At 37.3% G+C, this 26,185-nt stretch overlaps 1 protein-coding gene across 1 annotated transcript in view; it reads left to right on the top strand.

Annotated features, from left to right (window-relative positions):
- The window catches only part of BAZ2B (bromodomain adjacent to zinc finger domain 2B), a 181,806-nt gene that overhangs the window by 144,772 nt on the left and 10,849 nt on the right, over positions 1-26,185 (top strand). Inside the window, 11 exon segments of the mRNA XM_038422039.2 lie at positions 1,057-1,071; positions 4,837-4,981; positions 8,967-9,631; positions 10,239-10,512; positions 10,680-10,835; positions 11,434-11,594; positions 12,930-13,240; positions 13,624-13,759; positions 18,456-18,602; positions 23,997-24,259; positions 25,264-25,407. Of these exon segments, the coding sequence (XP_038277967.1) occupies positions 1,057-1,071; positions 4,837-4,981; positions 8,967-9,631; positions 10,239-10,512; positions 10,680-10,835; positions 11,434-11,594; positions 12,930-13,240; positions 13,624-13,759; positions 18,456-18,602; positions 23,997-24,259; positions 25,264-25,407 (2,417 nt within the window).

Here is a 26,185-nt window from a genome sequence, read left to right as displayed (position 1 = left end):
GTCCCATTGCAACCCACGTTATGTGTGATGTTTCACAATGCTGCATTTGTGAGCCAAGAATTACAAAAAGAGTTTCACGAAAGGTTAAAATGATTTTTGTAAAGGTTAATCTTATTTCTGTGTGGAATGCCTTCCTTCTTCACGCCACCACATCCTGGTTATTGTTGGAATTTAACACACATTTCTGGGTTTCTCTCCAGTTTCATTTTTGCTTTTCAGTTCACTTTTAAAGTATATGAGGTATAATTTCAGCAGTTTACACAAAAAATCACATAGGGGAAGCTACTATCTTCTGCTTCAGCGTGGGGGGTAATCGAGACTTCTCAGGAATGTTATAGAACTCTCTTGGAACCGTACTATAGTTCGTCAAGGACTCACTGAATTGAATTAAAATTCTTATAGAAATGATCCTTATTTCTAGCTGTAATTTCATCAAGCAGAATTTAAGGCTTACAGTTTTCAATCATAAAAGGTCTCTCTTTAAAAATCAATAAGAGCAGTACTAGTATTTCCCATACAAATTTTTGTCATTTAAAGTAGCTTTGCATTTTCTTGTGAATGTTGAAAGACCCAAATTCTCTCGTCTCCAATACTGATTGATCAGATTCGCCATTATTCCATTATTTAATGTGAGAAAAACACTTAAAAAATGAACGTAAAAGAACACACAACTTTATTAACTTAATAAACTAAATTATAGTTTTTTTAATTGTTGCACTGCAAGGTGAATTATTTTTTTTTTCTGTAAATGGACAAAGTCGACTGGCCACCTCTCTCCCCATACATACATCTTGGGAAGGAAGATTTATAATACTTTTGTAGAATTAAAGGTATATTTTGCATATTACATATGTTCCACAAACAAATAGTTCCAACTTCTGCACACAACTCCTGCTGAAGTCAATGGGAGTTGAATCCATGTCTTAGGGAGAATTTGTCCACAGATTCGACATGAATATTTGTTACATGAAGCTCTTGTACTGTAGCATTAGTTTATTTCAGGATAATGTAATGCTACTACATCCTACTATCATGACTTTGTATTATTGGGTGTAGGATGATGGGGACCAGGCAGCAAGGTTGAGACGTTAGAGAAACAGATTGAAAACTCACCAAGGTAAGAGATTTCCATCAATTTAGTGTCGGTCTTATCTGTTTTTTTCTGCCTCTAGCACTTTCTCTGCATGGGTTTTTTTCACAGGGCAGAAGGAGACACAGATACCCAGTTTATTTTCCCATTGTTGCTTTTCCTCCCATTCTCCATGTATTTGTGGTTAATCCCCAACCCTCACATATTTCCTCAACTCCCTAATCTTCTAACTAGTGCTTTTACTTCCAGTTAATCAGCTCGCAACTTACCTACTGCTGATGTTTTTACTTTCACTCTCGCAGGATATCAGTTTACCAACCACCCTTCTTTAGGTGTCTTTTCTGTCAGTCCCTGGTGAATACTGTCCAGAACCCATCCCTTGATAGTGGGGCCTTTTGCGACACTTGGACCTGCAAATTTACCCTAATTGTGAGCTCAACTGTGAAAACTGAGTAGAAGTTCATAAAGTATCACAATAACCTATAACTACAAATGTTGATAGGAAAAGTTGCCAATGCGAGACAGTTAGTCGAAACAAAAAGGGCCACTGATACAACTCAAGGATTGTGTAAAAATAATGCTTGGTAAACAAGAACAGTGTGGAACCAGAGAGAAGTGAACCAGAATTGTTGTGTTGGAAATTTAGGTGCAATTGTGTGGACAAAATCATGAGGCGATGGGCTATTGTACACAACACTCCCTTTTAGGAGAGAAAGAGACTTCAAGGAGAAAAATTGGCCATTGGAGCGAGATTCACCATCATGGCTGCCACCCCCACCATATTGTGGGACCCCAGGCAGCCTTCATCCTGATCCTGAGAGATGTTCTGGCCAGACTAGGACAGAGACACCTACCTAGATGACATCACCGCCTCTGCCAGCTCCAACTAAATCCCAAATACCAGCTGGGATATGTGACTTTGCCACCGTCCACCCACCCCTGTGTATTCTTTTCCTTCCCCACCTTATTCTTTTTTTCCTGTCTCCTTTTGCCTCTTGTTTAATAGAGTCTGGCTTAGCCAATCAAGACTGCATATTTTGCAACACTGCCTGTAAGCTTGTTACCAGAAAGTGGCAACTATAAGCAGTACTGAATAGGCCAATGGTTGTACAAGTTTGCCAGGTGTCAGAGTGGCTCGTAAGATGGTGTGCCTGGCTGTTTTTTTCCCAGCAGTGAGAAGTCAACACCAGAGACAGAAGGTGCATTTCTATCTTTGCTGTTCTGTTCTCTCTCTTTTTGCATGTTTGTTGTCTTAGGAAATGGGATTGGACTTTAACAACAGCAACAATAACTGCTCCAGCCCATCTCAGCTAACTAACTTCTCTTTTCCCCCAAAGGACAGTTGTTAGCCTCCGGAATACCATTCAAAAGACTGTTTTTTTTCCTTCTGAAAACTATCTTCAGCTAAAGAGAGAGAGAGGGAATAAGGGATATTGTTAAAATGAAAGTCTTATTTAATGCTTTACATTTCAAATACTGTAACTGTTTTCCCTTATTTTCTGTATCTTTAATAGTGTGATTGCCATGTACTAAGCAGACCCTGAACCTTATTTAAAGTGCTTACTGTTGGACAGTCAGGGTCACATTAACAACTTTAGCCCATATATTCCATCTAAATTAATACAAAGAGACCTGCTCTCCTGAAATGTCCTGTATGCGGTTTTCCCTTTCAAACGTGATTTGTAATTACTTGCTCACTCTTGCTATTGGTTGACCTTCAGAACCTAGTTCCCAGGCATTGTAGAGAGGAGACCAGTTAACTTGGCCCATTGCTTTTAAATTAAGCACATGGGGTGCTAAGTGAATTTGTCACCACCAGCTAAAGGGTGAGCTCTAGTATTAATAGCTTTATGTTTTCCAAAGGATGGAGGCAGTATAATTAAGGTTAAACGTGAATATACTTCTGTAGGATTTCTTGAGTGAGCGCTGCCATTGTCTATAGAATACTATGGGGTATTAAAAGCACCGTGATGTTATAGGGAAAGGAAAGATGAGAACAAAGACGAATAGACTAGAGGCGACACATACAGTAACTCCCCACTTAACATTGTCTCGCTTTACTTTGTTTCGATCTTGTGTCCCTGCTCCATTACAGAACATGTTAGTTTAAAATTGTGCAATGCTCCCCTATAAAGTCGTTTGGCCGCCTGCTTTGTCCATGGCTGGCAGGCCCCCATGCCTCCCCCAGCACCTCCCGCCCGCCGGTGAACCCCGCGGATCAGCGCCTTCCCTGTGCTGCTCCTGCCCGTGGCAATCAGCTATCTTGCGGCATTCAGGAGGCTGGGGGAGGAGCGAGGACGCAGTGTGCAGCCTCCCTCTTCCCTCCCCCGCCTCCTGCCCATGGCATTCAGCTGGTTTGTGGTGTTCAGGAGGCTGGGGAGGAGGAGCAAGGACACAGCGTGCAGCCTCCCCCCTCCCTCCCCTGCCTCCTGAACGCCACAAACTAGCTGTGTGGGGGGCTGCCAGCCTGATAGGGGTCCTGATAGGGGGGCTTCCAGCCTGTTTAATATCTGTATTAAATTCCTTATTTAATATTGTTTAAAATGTATATAATGCCTTTTGTCTTGCAAAAAAAATTTCCCTGGAACCTAACCTCCCCATTTACATTAATTCTTATGGGGAAATTGGATTCGTTTAACGTCGTTTCACTTAAAGTTGATTTTTCAGGAACATAACTACAACGTTAAGTGAGGAGTTACTTAAGATAATGGCACAAAGAAACTTGCAAGAACCTTGACAATATCAGTCCCTCTATAAATTTGTAGGATTTATAGGGTACTTTTTGGTGAGGAAGACAAGTCAAATTTGTTTTGAACCTTGCAATGGTGAAGACCATTCCTGAATTCTAAAATAGCCAGGTGCCTAGACTATGGCTCAAAACTGCATAGACTTGAATAGTTGCTTATTCAGTTTCTGAAGAGTTGCATATGTTTTTGAGTAGTACAGTAGAATCAGGTGTTTAGATAATGGCAGTCAGTATAGGAAAGGAAACAGGTTAGTAGATAAGGAGAATAGAATGGGAAAAATTTAATGAATTAGGATTCTATAGTGTACCTATTTAGTTTATTTATTAAAAGAGAGTTCATCCTTTCAGGCTTTGTCATTTGTTTGCCTACTGCTCCCAGCTGCAATAAACTCCCGGTTCTGGGAGTTCTACACTGCTTCCAAGAGTGCCAGTTTAGCAGAGGAAGGAGTGGGTAAACTAACTGAAATTCCTGTTAGATTTCTCCACTCCTCTCAAAAAGTACTTTGTGTTTGAATACAGGCTTTATCTTTAGATATTACTGAACTCATTTCTCTAAGCCAATTGAAATATTCATTGGTTTCTCATCAGGAGCTACAGAATCTCACGCTGCGCTGGGTAGCTTCAGCACTCCGAACACCATTTACTGTATTGCATAATTGATAGGATTTTGGCTGTTCCAGTACAATGAAATCATGGATTCTATTGTTCTCTCAATGTTGATATTAAAATACAGTACATACTACTGCAGAATGCATCCTTACGGTGATGCTGATAAATTTAGGATATATCAAAGAGTGCCTGAGCTGATTATTTAAAGACAATTTGGCTTTTTAGATAAAACACTTGTGTGAAATATCCCAAATAAAGTATCTGGGAAACAGTGTGCTCATGTGGCCACTGAGCTGTCATTTGGCCTTGCCCGAACAGATATTTTATACTATAACTGATTTTTTTCCCCCACTGAATTATAATTCCCCACCCCTGTTTTTTTTTTAAACAGCAACAAAGCCAATACAGAAGGAAGTTATTTGAAGCCTCTCACTCTTTACGGTCAATGATGTTTGGTCAGGATCGTTACAGACGCCGGTATTGGATTCTACCCCAGTGTGGGGGTATTTTTGTGGAAGGCATGGAAAGTGGTGAAGGTAAGTACCATAAAGGAGTAATTCTAGAAATTACCGTACAAGAGTATGCCACCTGTGCATCTAGTCTGTTAATTGTGTCTCCAAAAAGGCCTGTTACCTTTAGGAGAAGGCTAAAAACTAACTCGTGATAGCCCTATTTGTGCAGTGCTGTTTGATGAGGCTAAGGGGAGTTTTTCTGATTTTCAGCTGGTTAATTTATCCCTTGAAACAGAGAATTAATATCCTTTTGTTAATTTTTGATTAGTATAGTAGCTAGTGTAGCTGCATATGAAATCCTTTCATGTTGCTGTGATAAATGGAGGGGGAGAGCTTCCTTTTACGGATACCCAGTTAGCTATAAAGTCCCTCTTGGTAGCTGTTTTCTACTTGCTTTACCTGTAAAGGGTTAAAAAGCCCATAGGTAAAAAGAAGGTAGTGGGCACTTGACCAAAAGAGCCAATGGGAGGGCTAGAACTGTTTAAAACTGGGAAAAAAGTTCCCTTTCTCTGTGTGTCTGTTGTTGCTCTCCGGAGAAAAGGGGAACCAGGGCAGGAGTTATGCTGTGAGAATCTGAAGACCAGGTATGAAAATCATCAGTCAGACCTAGAATTGCTTATTTGGAACCCAGATATGTAAGTAGATCAGAAAACGTGCAGAAAGACATGATTAGGTTTATTTTGTTTGTTTCTTATGGCTTGTGGATTCCTCTGCTAAACCCAGATGCTTTTGATGCTTCTAACCTTTAAGCTGAACCCCCAGAAACTATTTTGGGTGCTTAATATTTGGAATTGCTCTTAGCCTGAGTTTTCAGATATATTTTCTTTCTTTTTGTTTTTAATAAAATTTAACATTTTTAAGAACAGGATTTGGATTTTTGTGTCTTAAGAGGTTTGTGCACATGTTTTTTAGTTAGCTGGCGGCAGCAGCTGATTGCTTTGTTCTCCTTTCTCAGCTCTTCTCTGGGGGGTGTGGGTGTGTGAAAGGGCTTGAAGGTACCCCACAGGAAGGAATTCCCAAGTGTGCCTTCCTGGGTTTCAAGGGGTTTTGCATTTGGATGGTGGCAACATCTGCCCATCCAAGGTCAGAGAAAAGCTGTAACCTTGGGAGTTTAATACCAGCCTGGAGTGGCCAGTATTAATTTTTAAAATCCTTGTGGCCCCCCATCTTAGTGGGGAATCAGCCTTGACAGTGGCTAAACTATTTCTCTCAATTTTCTGTGGCAATTAATTCTGCAGGTTGATCACAGAATGTATGAAGAAGCATTTCTTTTTTGTCTGCTTTAATTCTGTCAGGGTTTATGCAGATATTCAGAATGTTTTGTGTTTAGAGATTACATATATGGTGTGAAATAAAATAGAACATAATTGTTATACAATAAGATACTGCCTTTTCAGATCTCTGCTAAAACAATAATTTCTTTATTAACCCATAACATGGTTTTATGCTCCTCTTTTTTCTGAGTGACCTGAATTCCCCGCCAAGAGACATTAAAATCTATTTTACTAAAATTTAAAAGGAGTTTGCTGATTTCGATAGTTAATATATACCTATTCCACAAACTTTTTTTTTTAATTAACCTCAAGTCTAGATGAATGTGAATTTTAGAATTCACTCATTAGAATTTCTGGATATAGATCCAACCCATGATTTTGGTTCCAACAGATCCATTTTTTCAGTTCTGGTTTGGATGCAGCCAAAACCCGCCATTTTCACAAGATTTTGGCCCAAGATGGCAAAAATCTCTCCAAGAACTCCTCAGAAGATGCATTCTAGGTATCTCTCACACACGTCCCCAAAGATTTCAGTACCATCAAAGTGAAACCTGAGCCCTGATTTGACTTGAAACCTGAATCACAAAGTCTCACATAAACCTAATCATGATCCCAAAGGTAACTTGCTAATATTGTGTGTGCTCTGTAGGGCCTTTCTTTCACCATCCCCTCGTTATATTATGCTCTGAATTAAAAACTGCTGTGCAAACACCAAAAGTCATATGGAAATAGAAGTTGACTATCAAATGCTGTAGTGCTTGTGTTTCTTTTCCTATTTTCCAAAGTGTCTTCTATTGTATTATAATAAGATTCCATATAGTGTATTTTAGCCCAGAGAATCCCAAAGAGCTTTACAAACGATATGCAGAGAGCCACTGAACTAGAGCTATCTCTCTGGAGGTGCTAACAGAAATTTTGGCCAAAAATACCAGGACAGACCATATTCTTACAAATTAGTCTATAGGGATTGTTAAGGTCCATGCAGATCAATGGGACTTATGTTTTTAAGATCTCATCTGCAAGATGTCTCCTTGCCCATTTCATCCCCTTTTCAGTAAATTGCATAGTAGTCAGTTTATTACCTCAGAAGGATGAAAATCTGAGTTGGCCCTACTGAGTTTTGAAACCGATGGTTCCTGGGTGTAGGTAACTTGAAACTGGATGCATAGAACACTACGCCGTCTGTCCATTTATCAAAAATACCTCCCTCTCACGCTTTTACCTGTGCAGTTCCCTAAATTGTTTCTTCCTGTCAGGCCCATTTTGGATCTCTTGGTAAATTCAACATTATTGGTACCCAGATACATTACTAGAGTGGTAGGTGCATTAAAAATTCAGAAAGAGAGATGCAAAATTATAGCAGTGCATTTTCCTTGCTATTGTGCTTTTTTCCTTGTTGAAATTATTCTGGTTTTGCAGAATGTGCAAATAACCCCTGCAGGAGTTACCAGCCATAGATGATTAAATAGGGGCCCTGTTTATCTGTAATTATGCAGCTGCACTGACTGATGCAGAAACGAAGCAAACAAATGGCTGCCATGCTGAGTGCTTTTCCTTCTCTTTCCTCCCTGTTCCTGCCATTTCCCCTTCTTTTGTTCTTTTTGAAGATTCTTATTAATGCTTGTTGACATATGTTAATATGGGCAGAGGAAGATAGAGGATTGAAGGGAGAATGGGAGAGAAGAGAGAACAGAACAATTTTTTTCCCCATTTATAAATCTGGTCCTTCCTCACCTCAAAGATATTTGAGCTGACATGGACGCTGAACCTTTGCATTTTGTATTGTAAATTGTTTAGCTATTTAAACTATTCTATCCATCTGTATACTTAGCTATCTGTAGATCCCAATCATTATATTGTATAGATTCTTCAAATAATTTATTTCAGGTAATGAGTAAAACAAGTAAAAGTAGCCTCTAGTATTTGGTAATTAAAATTCGCAATCCACCCAATTAATTTTTTAATTAAAAGAAAGCAGGGAATTTAATGTCCTATTTCTATCTTGGGAGACATCCAATTTGTGAAATAGATTTTTTTTTTTTGGTGGTCTTCATTCTTACTTCTCCCCCCACTGGAGGGCTGAGAGTTTTACGGAAATAGCCTAAAAACTTAAAAGAAAATATCCTACTCTCTTGGTGTGAACATGAAACTTTTTGGTAATTCTGCAGTCAATGGTAAGTTTTACAAGCACAAAGCTAGAAAAATTTTGTCCCTTCGAAAGAAATTAGAAGTGACAAAGTGCTCCAGAATTCCATTGGTGTTCTGTATGCAAGTTAAGTGAATCTCTTAGCAATCTCTCGGGCAAAATCCTGGCCTTGCTGAACTCAATACGAGTGTGTTACTTATTTCAGTGGATCCAGCTTTTCATCTCTGATGCATAGCAAAGTTTAAATCCGTTTTAGATTTGGTGAGGGGAAAAAAACACAATACAATTTACAACACTATGAGAAGGGTCTGTGAGCATTTTTGTTATAAACCTCTTTCCAAACTGTTTTGAGTTGGCTGTGAAATTTCATCCACATTGAGGTACAATGTAAAGTATATTTGAGTGTTGTGTATCCTTTTGCAAAATATTTTTCAGAGCTTGAAGGCAATTTCATAGAGTACATGGCGGTCTAGAGCATGTTGAAGTGACTGATGAAGTTATTCTTTATATAAAACCCGATTACAGGAATGATCTAAGTTAGATGGTTCTTCTGTGATATTTAAAGTTTACAGTTTTTTCAATTTTTCAGGTCTAGAAGAAATTGCAAAAGAAAAAGAGAAGTTAAAAAAAGCAGAAAGTACACATATCAAAGAAGAGATGTTTGAGACCTCAGAGGAAAAATTAAACTGTATAAATACAAGTCACTGTGAGCAGAAAGAAGATCTGAAGGAAAAGGATAACACTAATTTGTTTCTACAGAAGCCTGGCTCTTTTTCAAAGCTAAGCAAACTGTTGGAGGTAGCAAAGATGCCTCCTGAATCTGACATTATGTTACAAAAACCCAATGGCAGTGCAGCAAATGGGTGCGCGTTATCTTATCAAAATAACTCTAAAAACTCTCTCTGCAGCCTTCAGTCCACCATATCACAAAGCAGCTCTGAAAAGTCAGATTCTAATAATCTTTTTAATCCCATTGCAAGTGGGCCAGGGAAGTTTTACAATTCTCCATTAATTCCAAATGACCAGTTGTTAAAGACCCTTACAGAAAAGAGCAGACAGTGGTTCAGCCTTTTACCAAGAATACCATGTGATGATACATCAGTTACCCATTCAGATACACCAGCTGCTTCTTCACTAACTCTGCATTCAAATCCTCCCTCAAAATCACCTTCACCAGTCCCATCTCCTCATATCACTTCAACCTCTGTACAGAGTCCTATGGGAATAAGTCCTTTTGCATTATCATCACTTCAGGTTGGTACTTAATTACAATCTAAGGTGTCTGATCTTGCAGACCTTACTCAGGCAAAATTCCCTCTGAGAGCTGATCATACCATTGAAATTGTACCTTTGTTCCTTGGTGGTGGTGGTTGTTGTGTTTTTTTGTTTTTGTTTTTTTTGTTTTTTAATATTGTAAAATGTAGCTCATTCTTAGAAATGTTTTTTTTTATGCTGCCGAGTACTATTTGCTAAAAAGATTTAGATTGGTAGATTAGTAGGCAAACCGGGATCTTTAAATTAACAATTTGTATGATTTTGTGTGTACTGTTTCAAATCATTTGTGTTTATATAAAGAAGTTGGCAATTGAATGGAAAAAAAAGATAACTACAAATAGTAATTTTCAGAAGTGTGGTCATCAGAAGCAACAGTTTTCTAAACATTCACCATATAGGGTTACTAGCTGTTTGTGTGACTTGGCATCTTAGATTTTTAAATTCTTCAAGGCAGGGATCAAGGCTTCTTTGTGTTTTTATTATGCCTACCACAAGGGTTGACTAATCCTAATCCAGGTTTCTGGGGGCTCCACACTAGTAATGGAATTAATAGTAATGTTTTAAAAATATGTTTTTGATACAGCAGATGAAGACTGGATTACCTATAATGGGACTTCAATTTTGTGGATGGCCTACAGGAGTTCTTACTTCAAACCTTCCATTTTCATCTCCCTTACCTAGTGTTGGATCAGGGTTAGGATTGTCAGAAGGAAATGGTAATTCATTTTTGACTCCCAATGTTCCTACAAGTAAAAGTGAATCACCGGTGCCACAAACTGAAAAAACAGCTTCTGCTCCCTCTACAGGAGTTGAAGTAGCCAAGCCAGTAGATTATCCTAGCCCAAAACCCATACCAGAAGGTAAGCATAATGCAGTAATGTGCCAGAACTGTCTAAATGTTGAGTTCCTCTAATGCTGCTGCACTATCAGAACATTTGTTTGCATGATTTCTTGAAATAAATCTGATTGTAATAGTGTTTCATGTTTAAAATGCTTGTAAAAGATTTACAAACTTGTCTTGATTCAGAAATGCAATTTGGCTGGTGGAGAATTATTGATCCAGAGGACCTAAAAGCTTTGCTTAAAGTACTACATCTCAGGGGAATAAGAGAGAAGGCCTTACAGAAGCAAATACATAAACACATGGATTACATTACTTTGGCCTGCATCAAGAACAAAGATGGTATGTAACTGATATGAATGTTTGATTGGCATAAGGATAATAAGTAGAGGTGAATCTGATGTACATTTGGATCCAGACTAGAAGTTCTCAAACGCTCGGCTTGTCCAGATGTGAGCTTTTGGTTCAGGCCAATATCTAATAATTAGTTCACTTAGCTAAGTATGTTTCTTTTCATGAAAAAAGGATATTGGCTTCAATACAGAACTTGCAGCCAGAGAGAAGGGGGTCTAAAGTCTCTTTAAAACACCTTTGTACCCTCTTGATACTGGATAGCTCTGGAAGCTGGAGAGCTGCCATTGTAACACAGATAGCCCAAGGGACCTGACTGAGTTTTATGCCAATCTTTTCAGCCTGCCCGGAACCTTCACAGTACTACATACTGCAGTGCATACTCGACGTGCCCCCACCCTAGATATTGCAATTCTTTAAGCATCTGTGACAAGATCAATACAAAATTAAGCGGTCACATTGGATATATTAAGAGTAAGTTTATATAATGACCGTTAAACACTTTTTTTGACGTCACAGGTTTGAGTTTGCAAAAATCAGTTACAATGTTAATTAAAACAAAATAATACAATTTCAACTCCCAATACAGTTGCAATTATTGAAATAAACGAAAATGAGGAAAACCAGGTAACTCGAGACGTTGTGGAGAACTGGTCAGTAGAAGAGCAAGCAATGGAGATTGATCTGGCTATTCTTCATCAGGTGGAAGACCTAGAACGGAGAGTTGTATCAGCTAGTTTGCAAGTTAAGGTAAAACTGCCTTTCAGTAAAATCCCTCTTCAAAAATGTTGTTGTTAAAGTGGTAAGAATTTAAAACCAGTATTTGCAGTTCTTTTGCGATTAGGGAAAACTGCCTTCTCATTAATTTTATAGTCCACAAATAGAACAAATTCAATATAATTTCACTATATTTGTATCACAGAAGCTGGAAGGTTTTCTCCCTTTCTCTTCCTATTTCAAACATCAAAGGAAAAATAGATTATAGTAGTATTGTTATTACAGTTAAATCTTTGGATAAAGATCATCAGAATGGCAGCCCCCAGAATATTCCCTTATAGCACATAGAGCCCTATGCCTTTCATTGTGGTGGGAGTAATGCCAATTTGGGTGATGACCTGTTTTTAACTGCAAAGATTTGACGGGTATGGGCTAGCTTAGCCTTTTAACTGTAGCACTTTGTGCCACCATTATATGTCCGTGTGTGGTTTGTTGTTGTTCTTTAAAATAAATAAAAGAGCATTTCAGCTTCTTTGTTTTGGGGATGGTGGAATAATGGAATACGCCCCATGCATAGGAGGAACTAATATACCACATGGATTGTCAAAAAGAAAAGGAGTACTTGTGGCACCTTAGAGACTAACAAATTTATTAGAGCATAAGCTTTCGTGAGCTACAGCTCACTTCATCGGATGCATTTGGTGGCATCCGATGAAGTGAGCTGTAGCTCACGAAAGCTTATGCTCTAATAAATTTGTTAGTCTCTAAGGTGCCACAAGTACCCCTTTTCTTTTTGCGAATACAGACTAACACGGCTGCTACTCTGAAACCTGTCACATGGATTGTGAATCTGAAGCAGCTCAGGACTTTCTGGTCACTATTACAATCATGGTGTTATGCAAGATGATTGTAGGCCCAGCTCGTATGTCTTTCTGCAATCTGGATACAATGTTTGGGCTGAAGTAGAGTGGAGAATTGGATGCTATTTCCATGTCATGGGTTGCACATTGCCTCCTGTGGCTTGAGGTCTGGGACCTGGCAGGGTCCTTCCTGTCAGAATGAGAAGTCTGTTGTGATAGTCTGCCCTCAGAGACTAATGGAACTTGATGCTTCCAGAGGGCTCTGTGTGAATGGTACTGCTGAGAGACCACCCTGCTAATGGTTTGGCTATGCTTATATTTTGGGATTCATTGTTTTAATTATCTGAATAGTTTGAGAAAGACAGGGTAAAAAGCTGATTACTAAATACTGACATCTGCTGAAGACAGTACCTGATTTTTTTAGGTTAATACAATACAAAATTCCATTATTCCCACACTTATCCAGTTACAGCACCAAACAATGTGTAAACCTCTCTACTAAATATAGGGCTGGATGTGTCCCGAGCCTGCATCGGAGAGGGAAGATCTGGTATATTATGAACATAAGTCATTTACTAAATTGTATAAGAAGCATGATGGAGAATGTGCTGGAGGAGAAGAAGGCAATACCAGTGCTCTAGAGCGGAAGAGTGACAACCCTCTAGATATAGCTGTAACCAGGCTTGCTGACTTGGAGCGGAACATAGAGCGAAGGTATCTGAAGAGCCCCTTAAGTACCACCATTCAGATCAAACTGGATAATGTGGGCACAGTTACTGTCCCTGCTCCTGCACCATCCATTAGTGGTGATGGTGACGGGTAGGTTATTGAGATTAACTTGAAAAATTATTGTGCTTCTTTGCTAATTGGAGCCTATTTTCTATTGCCTGTTATCTATGTATCTTCTTGTATGTCTGTGATCCATATGGATCATGTTATTCTGCATGGTGCTTTGTAAATATTTTTTGTTATGTATGTTGATAATCCTGCAAAGTTATCTTACATTTAACTGGTTGTGACTAAGCTTTGAGGCACGTAGCCACAGTCTGTGCACTACATCAAATTTAGTTGCTTAAACCTTATACTTATTGGCTGTGTACGTTTTGTCATTGCTTGGCTTTCAATGTGATAATGATTGTTCCATGTTCAGAGATCAGCAAACATGGATGTGACCTACTTAATTTCTCTGTATTTCAATGCAGAATTGAAGAGGATATTGCTCCAGGGCTAAGGGTATGGAGAAGGGCATTGTCAGAAGCTCGCAGTGCTGCACAGGTAGCTCTGTGCATTCAGCAGTTACAGAAATCAATAGCATGGGAAAAATCTATTATGAAAGTTGTAAGTGTTTTTCATTTAAGAAATACTGTAACTAAACTTTGCTGTATCCTCTTTCCCCACTTTAAGATACTGTGATTACTAATGTCTCTTACCTCTTCTAAAACTTACTACAGTTAAACTGTACGTAGTGCACTTATGAGCATAAATCGTACAGATTTCACTTTTGCCAAATTCAGCATTGTGAAACTTCCTATAATGGAAAGCTCTTCCACTGCTTGCTTTATTTTTAAGCTGTCAATTACTCTTTGAAATTAACATGTAGGTATAAAATGCCTCTTTGATGGAGAACACCATATTACTGAAAATTACTCATCTGTGATGTTAGCTTCATGAAGACTCATTGTCTTTAATTAAAGGCTTGATTTAAAGGCTGTAATTAAAGGCTTGATTTTTCAGAAAGTTGAGATGCTCCAAAATGTATGTGGCTTCTTTCCATGCCCACTTATTACGAGTGAACATGCAAACTGGGCAAATATATAAGCAAGTGGGTTGTAATATCCATCTCCTCATACACATCCCGTTTAACAAATAGAGCTGTGTGTTTAGGAGCACATACAAAAAAGCACGCAAATGCATGTGTAAAAATTTGCATGAACCTTTGAACCTCAAATTTCTGAAAATTAAGTTTTAAGACTGCTCTAACATTCATCAAAGAAAACTTTTACAGTTAAGTGTTAAGTATATAATGTTGAAATGTTAACTTGTAAACATCTTAATCCAATGATTGGACTGTTGTTAAAACTAGCTGAAAATTGCTTTATGACCCAATATTGTGATCCAGTATTGTCAGTGTAATATGGTGGGCACTGTAGAAAGCATTTTTTTTGGTTTTTATTTTAGTTATTAGCCCCTCTCCTCATTTTTGAACCAGCAAGTAATATCCCACTTCTACCCATTAGATATGCTTTGTATATCTAGATAGATAATTGAAGAACAATTTACAGATACAAATTATGCTTATAAGGTTTTATGCTCCTATCAAAAGATTATGGATACTACGAGAGTAGCCAAAAAACACAGAAATGGCTTAAAGTGTAATTTGGGACTTTGAGAGTGAGGTATAGTTTAAATCACAGTTTTTCTCAGTTGGGTTTGTGCATTGAATACCCAGGAAATGTGGGTATTTAGTAGAAGGGCTCAGTCCTGAAAGGTCTTGATATTACTTACACCAAAAAAAAATTGTTTTTAATTGCATAGGACAATTTTTAAAATTCAGAATTTCCTTTTCCTTTTTTAAATTGCGCTTTGGTTTTTTTCGTGTTTTCCACTCATATTTTTATAGTTGCAGACTTTGGACTAGAGAAAACAAGGCAAATGAATAGTCTAAAACACCCATCATCTTAAAGTCTTTCCCCTATATTCACCAAAACAGTATTTATATTAATGAATTTGGAAGTGGCAACTAGTAGCTGAAGTTAATAAGAGTTCCATTTCCTATGCTGCTGCCTACTGTCATTTCTTCTCCCCTTTCACCACAAATAGATGTCTGATCAAAAATATGTTTGTACTCTAAAATAATTGCATGTAAAACTCACTTGTCTAGTTCAGTTGTGGACTGTCAGCTTACATAAATTTAAATGATGTATATAGTTTTATAAAAATATAAATTGTAAATATGTATTAATATATAAAATTAAAATATACATTAATGTAAAGATATAAAATGAAATATATAATATGTTATGGTAAATATTACATAATGAAGTTTTTCCTACTTTAAAAGTATAATGACTTCAGAGAGATCCAAATGGTTATATCAGGCACTCGAACAATTGGCTTTGTCCGCGGTTGATCCATTGCCTTTTTCTTCGTAAATATTTATAAAATAGTTATTAACACATCTGGCTCTGATCCTGAAGTCACAGAATTTTCTCTAAGCAGTGTCTGCATAGTCCAGCCAAAGATTATCAAACTGTAACTTGTTTAATTTAAAATGGACTGTATTTAATAATAATTTAGAAAATATTTTTAAAAATTAAATAGGCTTCTTATAACAGCTCTCCATTTGCAGTATTTTAAAACTAACAATAATGTATTTTAACTCTCTATTAAGCAGCTCCTTTTCAATGCCTAGATTTTTCATTTGCAATGGCTTTTGACTGACATGTGTCGTGACTTCCAGCACTTAATTTAATACATTTCCAGCAAAGCTACGCAAATTGTCTGTTTGCCTGTACAATACATCTGTGAAGAATATTAATACCTCATGACACTGAGGTCAGAGGTCTAAATAAAAATTACATTTGAATAATATACAGTAGCCACACTTTAGAACTTGCCAATATTGTCTTAGCTAAATACTTACTTCATTATTTGCATTATTTCCCAGATATTTCCTATAGCAGGGGTGGCCAAATTTACTGACCCACCAAGCAACATACAACAATCTTCAGAAGTTCGAGAGCCCAGGCATGCCTGCTGGGGCTTGGGGCTTCTGCCCCAAGGGAGGCACCTGCTAGGGCTTGGGGATTCAGGCTCGCCCCTCTGAGGCTCCAAGCCCCAGCAGGCGTGCCCCAGGCTGAAGCCCTGAGACCCACCTCCTTGCTGGGTAGAAGCCCCTATTTCAACACCATGCTGGAAGGCAGAGGTCCCAAGTCTGGGAGGTGGAGAATGGGGGAGGAGCATGGGGGGCTCCGGGAGTCACGCTTTAACTGTAAAAGAACCGCATGCGGCTCATGAGCCATAGTTTAGCCACCCCTGCCATATAGCAAATGCTGAGGTATTGCATCTATCTAGCTAATAGAAAACAGGAAAGTTCTTCAGGTTGACCACTCTACAGTATGACCTTCAATTTTATAGCAGTCTAGAAAGAGTTCAAATATGACTGTCCATGAAATCAGAATCCCTTAATTGCAGGTCAGTTTGTATTGGTATGGACATGTCTGGTTGGGTCCAGTTGAGAAAGTGAGGAGTCATTTACATGGTTTGGTCTGTACAAGGACCATGGACTTTTGTCGCTCCTGTCACCTTGGCAGTTCACTGTGCTCACTTTAAAGACCCACTCCACATCAACAGACTCGGAGAAGAAATGTACCTCCCACAGAAAATAAAAATACCAAATTTTCTATTTTTAAAATGTAAATCAAATGTCTAGTTGTGTTTTATTTTTCCATTTATCCACACCGTATGCAGCTGAAGGCACAAAGCTACAGGCATCTTAGACTTGTACTAACCAACCACTAAAACATACTATTATTCTATCTTAATGCTGTATCTTTAGTGTAAATTCTGTATCCAGTTGTTGCTAGTGTGCATTTTTGCAATGGACTTACTAAGACTTTAACAAAACAAAGAAAAAGTTGTAATGAGAAACAACTCCAGAGATATAAAGGCATCATGATTTCCTGTAGTCTGTGGAAAAATTAATAATGAATTGGAATTATTTTAGTGCTAGTATTAAGTTAATTTAGGAGCTCCTCCAAAGCCTATTAATTTTTCCCATTGAGTTCCATGGGATTTGGATCAGGCCCTTTCTGATTATTTTCCTAAAATAGTATACTAATTTCTGAAACCTAATTTTAAAATGTAATTACTTACATCTTACAAACCATATAACATACTAGATCTTGCAATTAAGATATGCAAAAGAAAAATTTCAGACTGTTTTGCCCCACAAACCTTAGGGATGCGGTGTCTCATTCTTTTTCTACCCAGCTCACTTCATCAAATAATTGTCATATTACTGACCTACTTTTAAATTTATTCATTTTTTAAATAAAGCTCTGCTTACATACTCTTAGTCATATGCCCAGTATAAGGCCAACCTTAAGTTAAAAAAGGGTAACATACAGCATTTGCAGAGGAAGAAAAAATGATTTTCATTATGATTTTGCATCACTCTTTCTTTTTGCATAGTAGTAATAGTTCATGATGGCATTTTATTCAATAATTTTGATCATGTCTTTTGTTTCATGTGAACTTGTTTTTATGTAAAATTAAAATTGATTAAATTTCCTACACACTGAAAAACCAACAATTATTAGCCAATGCCTAGTCATACAGAAGATCAGTTCCCATAAGTGCTGTGCCCTATCTGCAGACAGTGAATGCCCTACCAGCTACTGAACCAGATGAAAAATCCAAAGTGAGACTAAACAGATGCGTCTTGCTGCATCTTAAAGGCTGCCAATCTTGGCATTGGCAGATTATAAGAGAGTAAATTCCAGAACAGAGGGATCTAAGGATGCCCTGCTTTCTAGCACTAGGATTTCAAGCCTGGGGACAGACAACAAGAGCATTCTAATTGATTGTGACTTCCACCATAGGGCATAAGTGGAGAGAGAGTCCCTGAGATAGCATATGTGCTATCAATGGTTTTTGTGGTTATCCAATACCTCTGCAGCATTTAATCAAATATAAAAGGTATTAATTGCTTTGTATGCTTTGAGATCAGTGTTAAAAAGTAGATGTGTTTTTCAAGTGTGTAATGTGTAAGCATTTCGCCTTTGGCGTAATTCCTCACACTGTACACGAGCCATGCAGATATCCCAGTGCAACCACAACCTGTTACGTAGTTATCCATATACGTGAGAGAGAGAATTATAGAAATACATAGATTTATATACATGTATAGCTGTGGGTTCTGTACGTATGTAAGATAATACGGAAAATATCTTCCAGTGCTGAATGTATGGCATTTCAGGAACATTTTTTAAGGGAGGCTTATTGAATTAAAGCGATTTTTCATGTATTGTAGTACTGCCAAATATGTCGAAAGGGAGATAATGAGGAACTTCTGCTTCTTTGTGATGGCTGTGACAAAGGCTGTCATACATACTGCCATAGACCGAAGATCACTACTATACCAGAGGGTGACTGGTTTTGTCCTGCCTGCATAGCAAAGGTAATATTAATCTTAAAGATGAATTGAAGTGTTTTTGACCCTCCAGTACCTGACTTCAGAGTTCTGTGCTTCTCCAGCAATTGCTGACAACTTGACAAACATCTAAAGTAGAGCAGCAATCTGCATGCCTTATACTGGCTTGGGTAACTGTTAGGGATGCTTTCAAGAGTTGCAAGAGAAGAACAAAGTCTTAATAAAGGTGTTGGCAAAGGATATGACTTTCAGCTACTTTGTTTTTAATTGTACTCATCAGTAATTTTGCATTTAAACATAGGCTGCTACAAATTTGATATCCTAAGCATCTTTTTCTCTATTTTAAAATAAGTTTTTTTCATTCACCTTTCAAACAAAGTTGATATAACTGTTGACAGACAAATGTTTCATACAGAAATGTTGTAGTATTATGATGTTAGTGTGTCACTTCCATCATTCTCATATAGTGCTAATCAAAGATTATATTTCTCTCAGACAAATCTTTCACCTTTTATTGTTACACGTAACACCTAAGGTTGCTGTATAATTACTCTGTATGTGTATTTCATAACACTTTAACAATCAGTTTGGCTCTTTCTCTCGCTATATTCAATCAGTTTGCATTTTAGTTTCCATGGGTGTTTCATGCAGCAATAAGGGAGAGAAACCCTATCTTTTTTAAAAAAGGAAAATGGAAATGTAAAGCCACAAAAATAGTCAATACAGGGAAAGGGGGGAATTCCAGGACAATTGTAGTACCTGAAGATACTTTTAACTCATTTTTTAAAAACTGAGTTTATTTTAATTTAATAGTTTCATAGAGCATAAGGCCAGAAGGGACCATTAGATCAGCTTGTTTCACCTCCTGTATATCACAGCCTATTAAATTTCACTCTTCCCCCAGAATTCAGCCGCAAAACTTGTATGACTAAAGCATAGCTTGTGTTTGACTAAAGTATATCTTCCAGAAAGGCATGCAGTCTTGAATTGAAGAGGTGAAGAGATGGAGAATTCACCACTTCCTTTTAATAGTGTCCCTTAAATGGTGCTTTACCATAGACAGTGTTATGCTGTATAAAGCACCCTGTATCTTTTTATCATGGGTTTCCTTCCACCTTCCCAAATTATTGAAACATTTGGGTATAAAGGAAACCAGAAATTAAAGGGGCAACTCAGAAAAGACTCCCAGATTTGCTGGTTTTGGGTCTAAAATTCTGTAAACCCACCAAATTTATCATGATGTCTACCTTAAACTGTCAAGTAGCAGGGGGTAGCTGTGTTAGTCTGTATCTACAAAAACAACAAGGAGTCCGGTGGCACCTTAAAGACTAACAGTTTTATTTGGGCATAAGCTTTTGTGGGTAAAAAAATCCACTTCTTCAGATGCAATGCAAGCTTATGCCCAAATAAATCTGTTGGTCTTTAAGGTGCCACTGGACTCCTTGTTGTTTTTGTAGATACCTTAAACTGTAAATCAATCCAGGCAGTCTAGGTTAAAGCTCAATACAGATTTGCTGAAAACTTCATAAATTTTTCCCTGTAACAAAAACGGAAACTGGGCAACTTTCAGCTAATTGCGTGTTTTGTTATAAAACGTCTGCTTTATTATGAATGTTCAGCCAACAAGTTTTATAAAGATAAAAATGCATGCCTGCAATACATTTACAAATGTAACGTCAACATATGTAATGGTAATACCACATTTATTTTGTATTGTAAGTATAGGGAAACACTTTTATCTAGGCAGTGTGGCAACTGATGGCAAATGTTGACATTGACTTGCTACCTCTGTAGATTAATTCCAGATAAAGTAAGTGTTTAAGGGATATCAGTTTGACCAAGTTCAAATAGGGCTTACTCAGGCAAAACTGCCATTAACTTTACTGAAGGCCGGACCCTATGAGGAAGCAAGTGACAAAGAAGGCACTAAGCCCTCATAGCTCCCATTAATTTAATTGCAAGTTGAGGGTAAACAGCACTTCACATGTTCAGGCCTTAAGTGAGGACATTTGATCCATTCCCATGACTCTTCAATTAACTTGTCATCTGAAGGACCCTCCAATAGGGTCACCATTAAGTCAGCATTTTGCAACAATTGCCACATACAGGTATGTGTGTATGATACTAGAGTACTTCCCTATATCTAAAACAAGAAAAAATAGAAACCACTGTGTGGTAATAGTATAGAAAATTCACAGTCATTTATAAACCTTTGCAGTATTCTGTTTTTAAAGATAAGGAATTCTGCCACCAGTTTTTTCTCCTCATATAATTCATTCATATTCTCTGCATCTTATACAAATGGTGCAAAAATTTCAGCCCTTCCAGCTTTATCAGGACCAAAATGCTTAAGCAATGTGTTTAACATTCATGCCATAGATAGGCAAATGATACAACTATTTACAGTAAGTAATGAAATCTGCATAATCATACTCTGAAAAAATGTGTAACATATTGACAGGTTTCAGAGTAGCAACCATGTTAGTCTGTATTCGCAAAAAGAAAAGGAGTACTTGTGGCACCTTAGAGACTAACAAATTTATTAGAGCATAAGCTTTCGTGAGCTACAGCTCACTTCATCGGATGCATTCGATGAAGTGAGCTGTAGCTCACGAAAGCTTATGCTCAAATAAATTTGTTAGTCTTTAAGGTGCCACAAGTACTCCTTTTATTTTTGTGTAACATATAGTTTTTTAGACTAAACAGAGAACCCAGATATCAAAAAAGGCCTCCAGCATCATTATTGCTTGTATCCTGGTAATAAATAAAATACAATCAGATGTGAACACTAGACCACAAGTAGGGGACTGAAAAAATAAAATAACATTTTACAAAATCTAACACAAATGTTAGAAAATTGTGTTTTAAAGTGCCTATAAAATTGGTTTTGGGTGTATTTAAACATTTTTTTAGTATTTGCCCCAGAATATAATAGCGTTTTGTTAGTGCTTGAGAAACAAGGAGCAAAATTTACTAAATAAAGATGAATGAAGTATAGAAAGTCAACAAACAGAAATATTATGAAATCTAAATCTGATTTTTAAAACTCTTGTTTAAATTATCTAAGGTGTGTGTAACGCAACGATTTTTAGTACATAGTTTTTATTTTGACATTAGTACATAGTTTTTATTTTGATATCTTAATTTTATAACACATTGGCTAGAGAATAGTTGGTTGGATCAGTTTAGGAAAACTTTGACCTCTAGATTTAGGAAATCTCTGTTAAGATTAGAGTGAGAATCCAGATGTAATGGGGTTTTTTGGTGCTCTCAATACCCAAACCCTGTTTACAGACTCATCAGGAAATATCTGTATAATGTTTAGTTGAGATTTTTCATTTAGAGATATCCTTGGACCCTCGTCTTATCAAATAAGGGACATTTTGGAGTTCATTATCATTGCTTAGGCAGCTAAATGAAACTTCATGAATGCAATCTATAAATCTGTTGATGTTCCCCTTTCAGCATAGGCTTGCTGGACACTTCTTGTTTTCTCAACCTGCTATGGCTCCTTTTTAAAAGGCTTTTGCATATCTGTCTTCCTCTATTCAGATGTGGGCTGTTTTTTACATTCTGTTCATCATCCTTGAAAGATTGTGATTCTCCCCATGGTCTTCTCAGTTTAGCTTTCAGTCTTGCAATAAGATTGATCTTTAAAAGGTAGTAAGATGCAGGCATTTTCATTTCATTGTCCCTTGCATTTTGCATGAAGACGATATGGTCCTCTGAATGAATCCCTTTGTCTGATTGTGGAATTTCACTGTAATTAATCTACTAAATTGTTAGTCTATTTTCTAGACCTCCTGCATCCTGGTATTAAGACTAAACTAGGCTTTTGGAGTCTTTAATCAAGAAAGGAGCTGTTAGAATTAGACAGTAGAGATGGAAAAGACCTATTCAATCATTCAGTCCTTTCCCTTCCAGTTCCTGTCTATATTTAGATATTTTTATAGTGTCTTAATACAAAATCTAGTGTTTTGTCCAGTCTAGTTTTAAATTCCAGTGATAGGGCCGTCACCTCTTTTAGCACATTTTTCCAATGCCTCATACATCTTGCTGTCAGGAAGCTTTCAGCTTTTTAGCCTACCATGTTTACTTTCTTATTTTCATCCCATTATGCTTATATATGTATGTATGTATTTTCCTTCCCTCCATATTGTTTATAGCATTCATGTATTTGTAGACTTCCTTTCTGTTCTCCCTTAGTTGTCTTTGCCACACTATACATATTTAACTCTTCTAATCTTTCTGCATAAAGCAATCAATTCCTTGTCTACTGACCTTTAAATAAAAATCTTTATCTTCTACAATGTTCAATGTCTTTCCAGTAGTATTGGTCAGAAACAAATGCAGTATTCCAGGTGTGGTTGTACCAAAGCCATTTAGAGGAAGACCATTACTTCACCAGCCTTTTAATCTTTTTGAATATGTAGTCTGAAATTTTTTTTTTGCCCATTATATATATATATATATATATATATATATATATATATATACATACAATCTCTCTGGTCACTCGATTACAGATCTAAAAGTCACAATATCACAACAAAAAAAACTTCAAAAACAGACTCTAACGAGAGACTGCTAAACTGGAATTCATTTGCAAACTGGACACCATTAAATTAGGCTTGAATAAAGACTGGGAGTGGATGTGTCATTACACAAAGTAAAACTATTTCCCCATATTTATTTTTCCCCCCTACTGTTCCTCACACGTTCTTGGAAATGGCCCACCTTGATTATCACTACAAAAGGTTTTTTTTTTTCCTTCTCTCCTGCTGGTAATAGGTCACCTTACCTGATCACTCTTATTACAGTGTGTATGGTAACGCCCATTGTTTCATGTTCTCTGTGTCTATAAAATCTCCCCCCTGTATTTTCTACTGCATGCATCCAATGAAGTGAGCTGTAGCTCACGAAAGCTTATGCTCAAATAAATTTGTTAGTGTCTGAGGTGCCACAGGTACTCCTTTTCTTTTTTCTTAGCCTTTTAAAGAATTCCAATGGACTTTTGAATTAAGATTGTAGCCAAGATTTTTCCAAAGAGACTAGTGATATTTTTTTGCCTTAGCTTTTATGTGCTCAACTTTAAGATGCCATAAAATGGCCTGGTTTTTAGAGCATGGTTGTTCAATATCTTCTGGAAATCACATGCCTCTATAGTGTTCTAAATTGAGGACCCAGAATTCCTAGTCACTTCTGAAAATATTGGCCTACGAATTATACAGTCTATGACCTTTAGAGATCAAAAAGAATTAAGTGATCTATCTGTTCTCTGTTTGTCATATTAAATGCAGTGATTGTATTTTGATACTGTTTAGTGTGTCAGACCTTCATGGGTTTTCTGTTGACAAATAATACAAACTTCTGTGTAATCTAGTTATGTTTTGTTACATACTTGGATTCTCTCTATTGTAGGCAAGTGGTCAAACCCTAAAAATAAAAAAACTTCAAATCAAAGGGAAAAAAAGTAACGAACAAAAGAGAGGCAGGAAATTGTCTTTAACAGGAGATACGGAGGATGAAGACTCTGCAACTACTAGCAGTTCTTTAAAAAGAGGAAAAACAGACTCCAAAAAAAGAAAAATAGATGAAAATATTTCTAACCAATTAAAACAAGAAAGCTTCACTCCTACGAAGAAACCTAAAAGAGATGAATCCAAGGACCTGGCTATATGCAGGTACTGTCTGCCTGTCTTTTGTGAGATATTTGTTTGAAGCCAAATAGTACCTGCTGCTCTGTTAGTGTGCTTGTAGTAGAGAGAGCACAGAGACCTATTCCCTGTGGTGCCCCACACAGGAGGCAGTAATAATTTGATTACAGCCATTCCAGACTGCAAGTGTATGTGGTGGGAGTACCCAGCTAAAGCTACCTGTTGCAACACTTGTGTCCTCATGAGAGCGTAGCAAGGTGGGGTGTAGCTATGAAATCCTACCCCCTTTTCTCCTGTGTGCTAAAAAGAGCTGGCAGGGGGACACTGAGGAGAGAAGTGTTGACTACAACTTTCTAAAGGTGTAGGAAATCCGGATGCCCAGCACATGCCAAAGGGCCCCACCATTCCTGTGGTGCACCTTTTTCCCTTGCTGGTTCGCTCTCATTGGCAAGTAGCATAATTAAGCCTTTAAACTGTTTTAGAAAGTTAATAGCACTTGTTTGATTTGCATAGACATAAATGAGCTATGTTAAAGATCACCCTGTGGAAAATTTACATGGATACATTGTATTCTGTTTGAAAAAATAATTTGAATTTCTTCCTGGAGAACTAGCTTTAAAGCAGGGGTTCTTAAACTGGGGATCGGAACCCCCTCAGCGGTTATTATGGGGGGGGTCGCGAACTGTCAGCCTCCACCCCAAACTCCGCTTTGCCTCCAGCATTTACAATGGTTTTAAATATATAAAAAGTGTTTTTAATTTATAAGGAGGGTCACACTCAGAGGCTTGCTATGTGAAAGGGGTCATCAGTACAATAGTTTGAGAACCACTGCTTCAAAGAGATATAAATGATAAACTGAGCATTAATGAGAAATGTTACTTATTGAGTGCATTATGCACTATACATGACAATATTATGCTATCCCTAGTAAAGTTAGAGTGACAATATGTTGCGAATGTACATGACAGTGTACATCCTGTGCAAACGAGCCAACAGCTGAAGGTATTGATTTAAAACCTTGTTTTATTCAGCATGATCCTGTCTGAATTGGAAACTCATGAAGATGCATGGCCTTTTCTACTTCCTGTAAACTTGAAACTTGTTCCTGGTTATAAGAAGGTTATTAAAAAACCTATGGACTTTTCCACCATCAGAGAGAAGCTAAGCAGTGGACAGTAAGTAAACATATTGTACATTAAATCTGTGAATGTTGAGCAAAAAAATTAAAATGACACAATCAACTCGAAATCTAATCATTTTAAAAACAAGAATTAAAAGTAATTTCAGATGCTATTTGTGCCCTGGAGTTCCCCTGCTAATTTTTATGGTTCTTCACAATTTCATGTTTTATAAATATTTCTCTCTTCCCTGTTCCTATGTGAAATACCCTTTGAAACATCATGGGAAACTGAGAAACAAACTTCACAGAGAAAACAGTAAAACTGACTGTTCACAAAGTGCTCTAAATGCACAAAATAACCCTGAAAAATCAATGATTTATTTATTTCAATTGTAGTAGTCTTTTGAGTTACTTGTGTGTTTTGTTTTTGCTTTTGTTTTTTAATTTCAAGACAGGAATGTGATTTTTAAGTTGACATTTTTTTAAGTATTACTGTACATTGGTTATAATTCATTCCAAAGCTACATAGTAGAGGAAAGCACAGAACATTACAACAAATAGTGGTTAATTGTTTCATAGTCCTTTTGTTAGAGAAATTTAAAATAAATAACGGAAACAATTATTTACCCCCTTCTCCTGACCCTTTTTCAATTCACATGGAAAGATCTCAGCTGTCATTTCTCTCCGCTTTGCATAGTTGCAATCTTAAGAACCAACACCGAAGCAACTTTCAGCCAAGGAGGAAGAGATGGACTCACTTCAGAGTCCATTAGCTTCATTTAGAACAGGCTATGGAGGGTTTGCTAGGGCAATGCCAGGCACTCTCCCACATT

This window comes from Dermochelys coriacea, chromosome 11 (genome assembly GCF_009764565.3).
Source record: "Dermochelys coriacea isolate rDerCor1 chromosome 11, rDerCor1.pri.v4, whole genome shotgun sequence".
NCBI lineage: Eukaryota > Metazoa > Chordata > Testudines > Dermochelyidae > Dermochelys > Dermochelys coriacea.
This window is presented reverse-complemented; position numbering and strand designations above follow the sequence as displayed.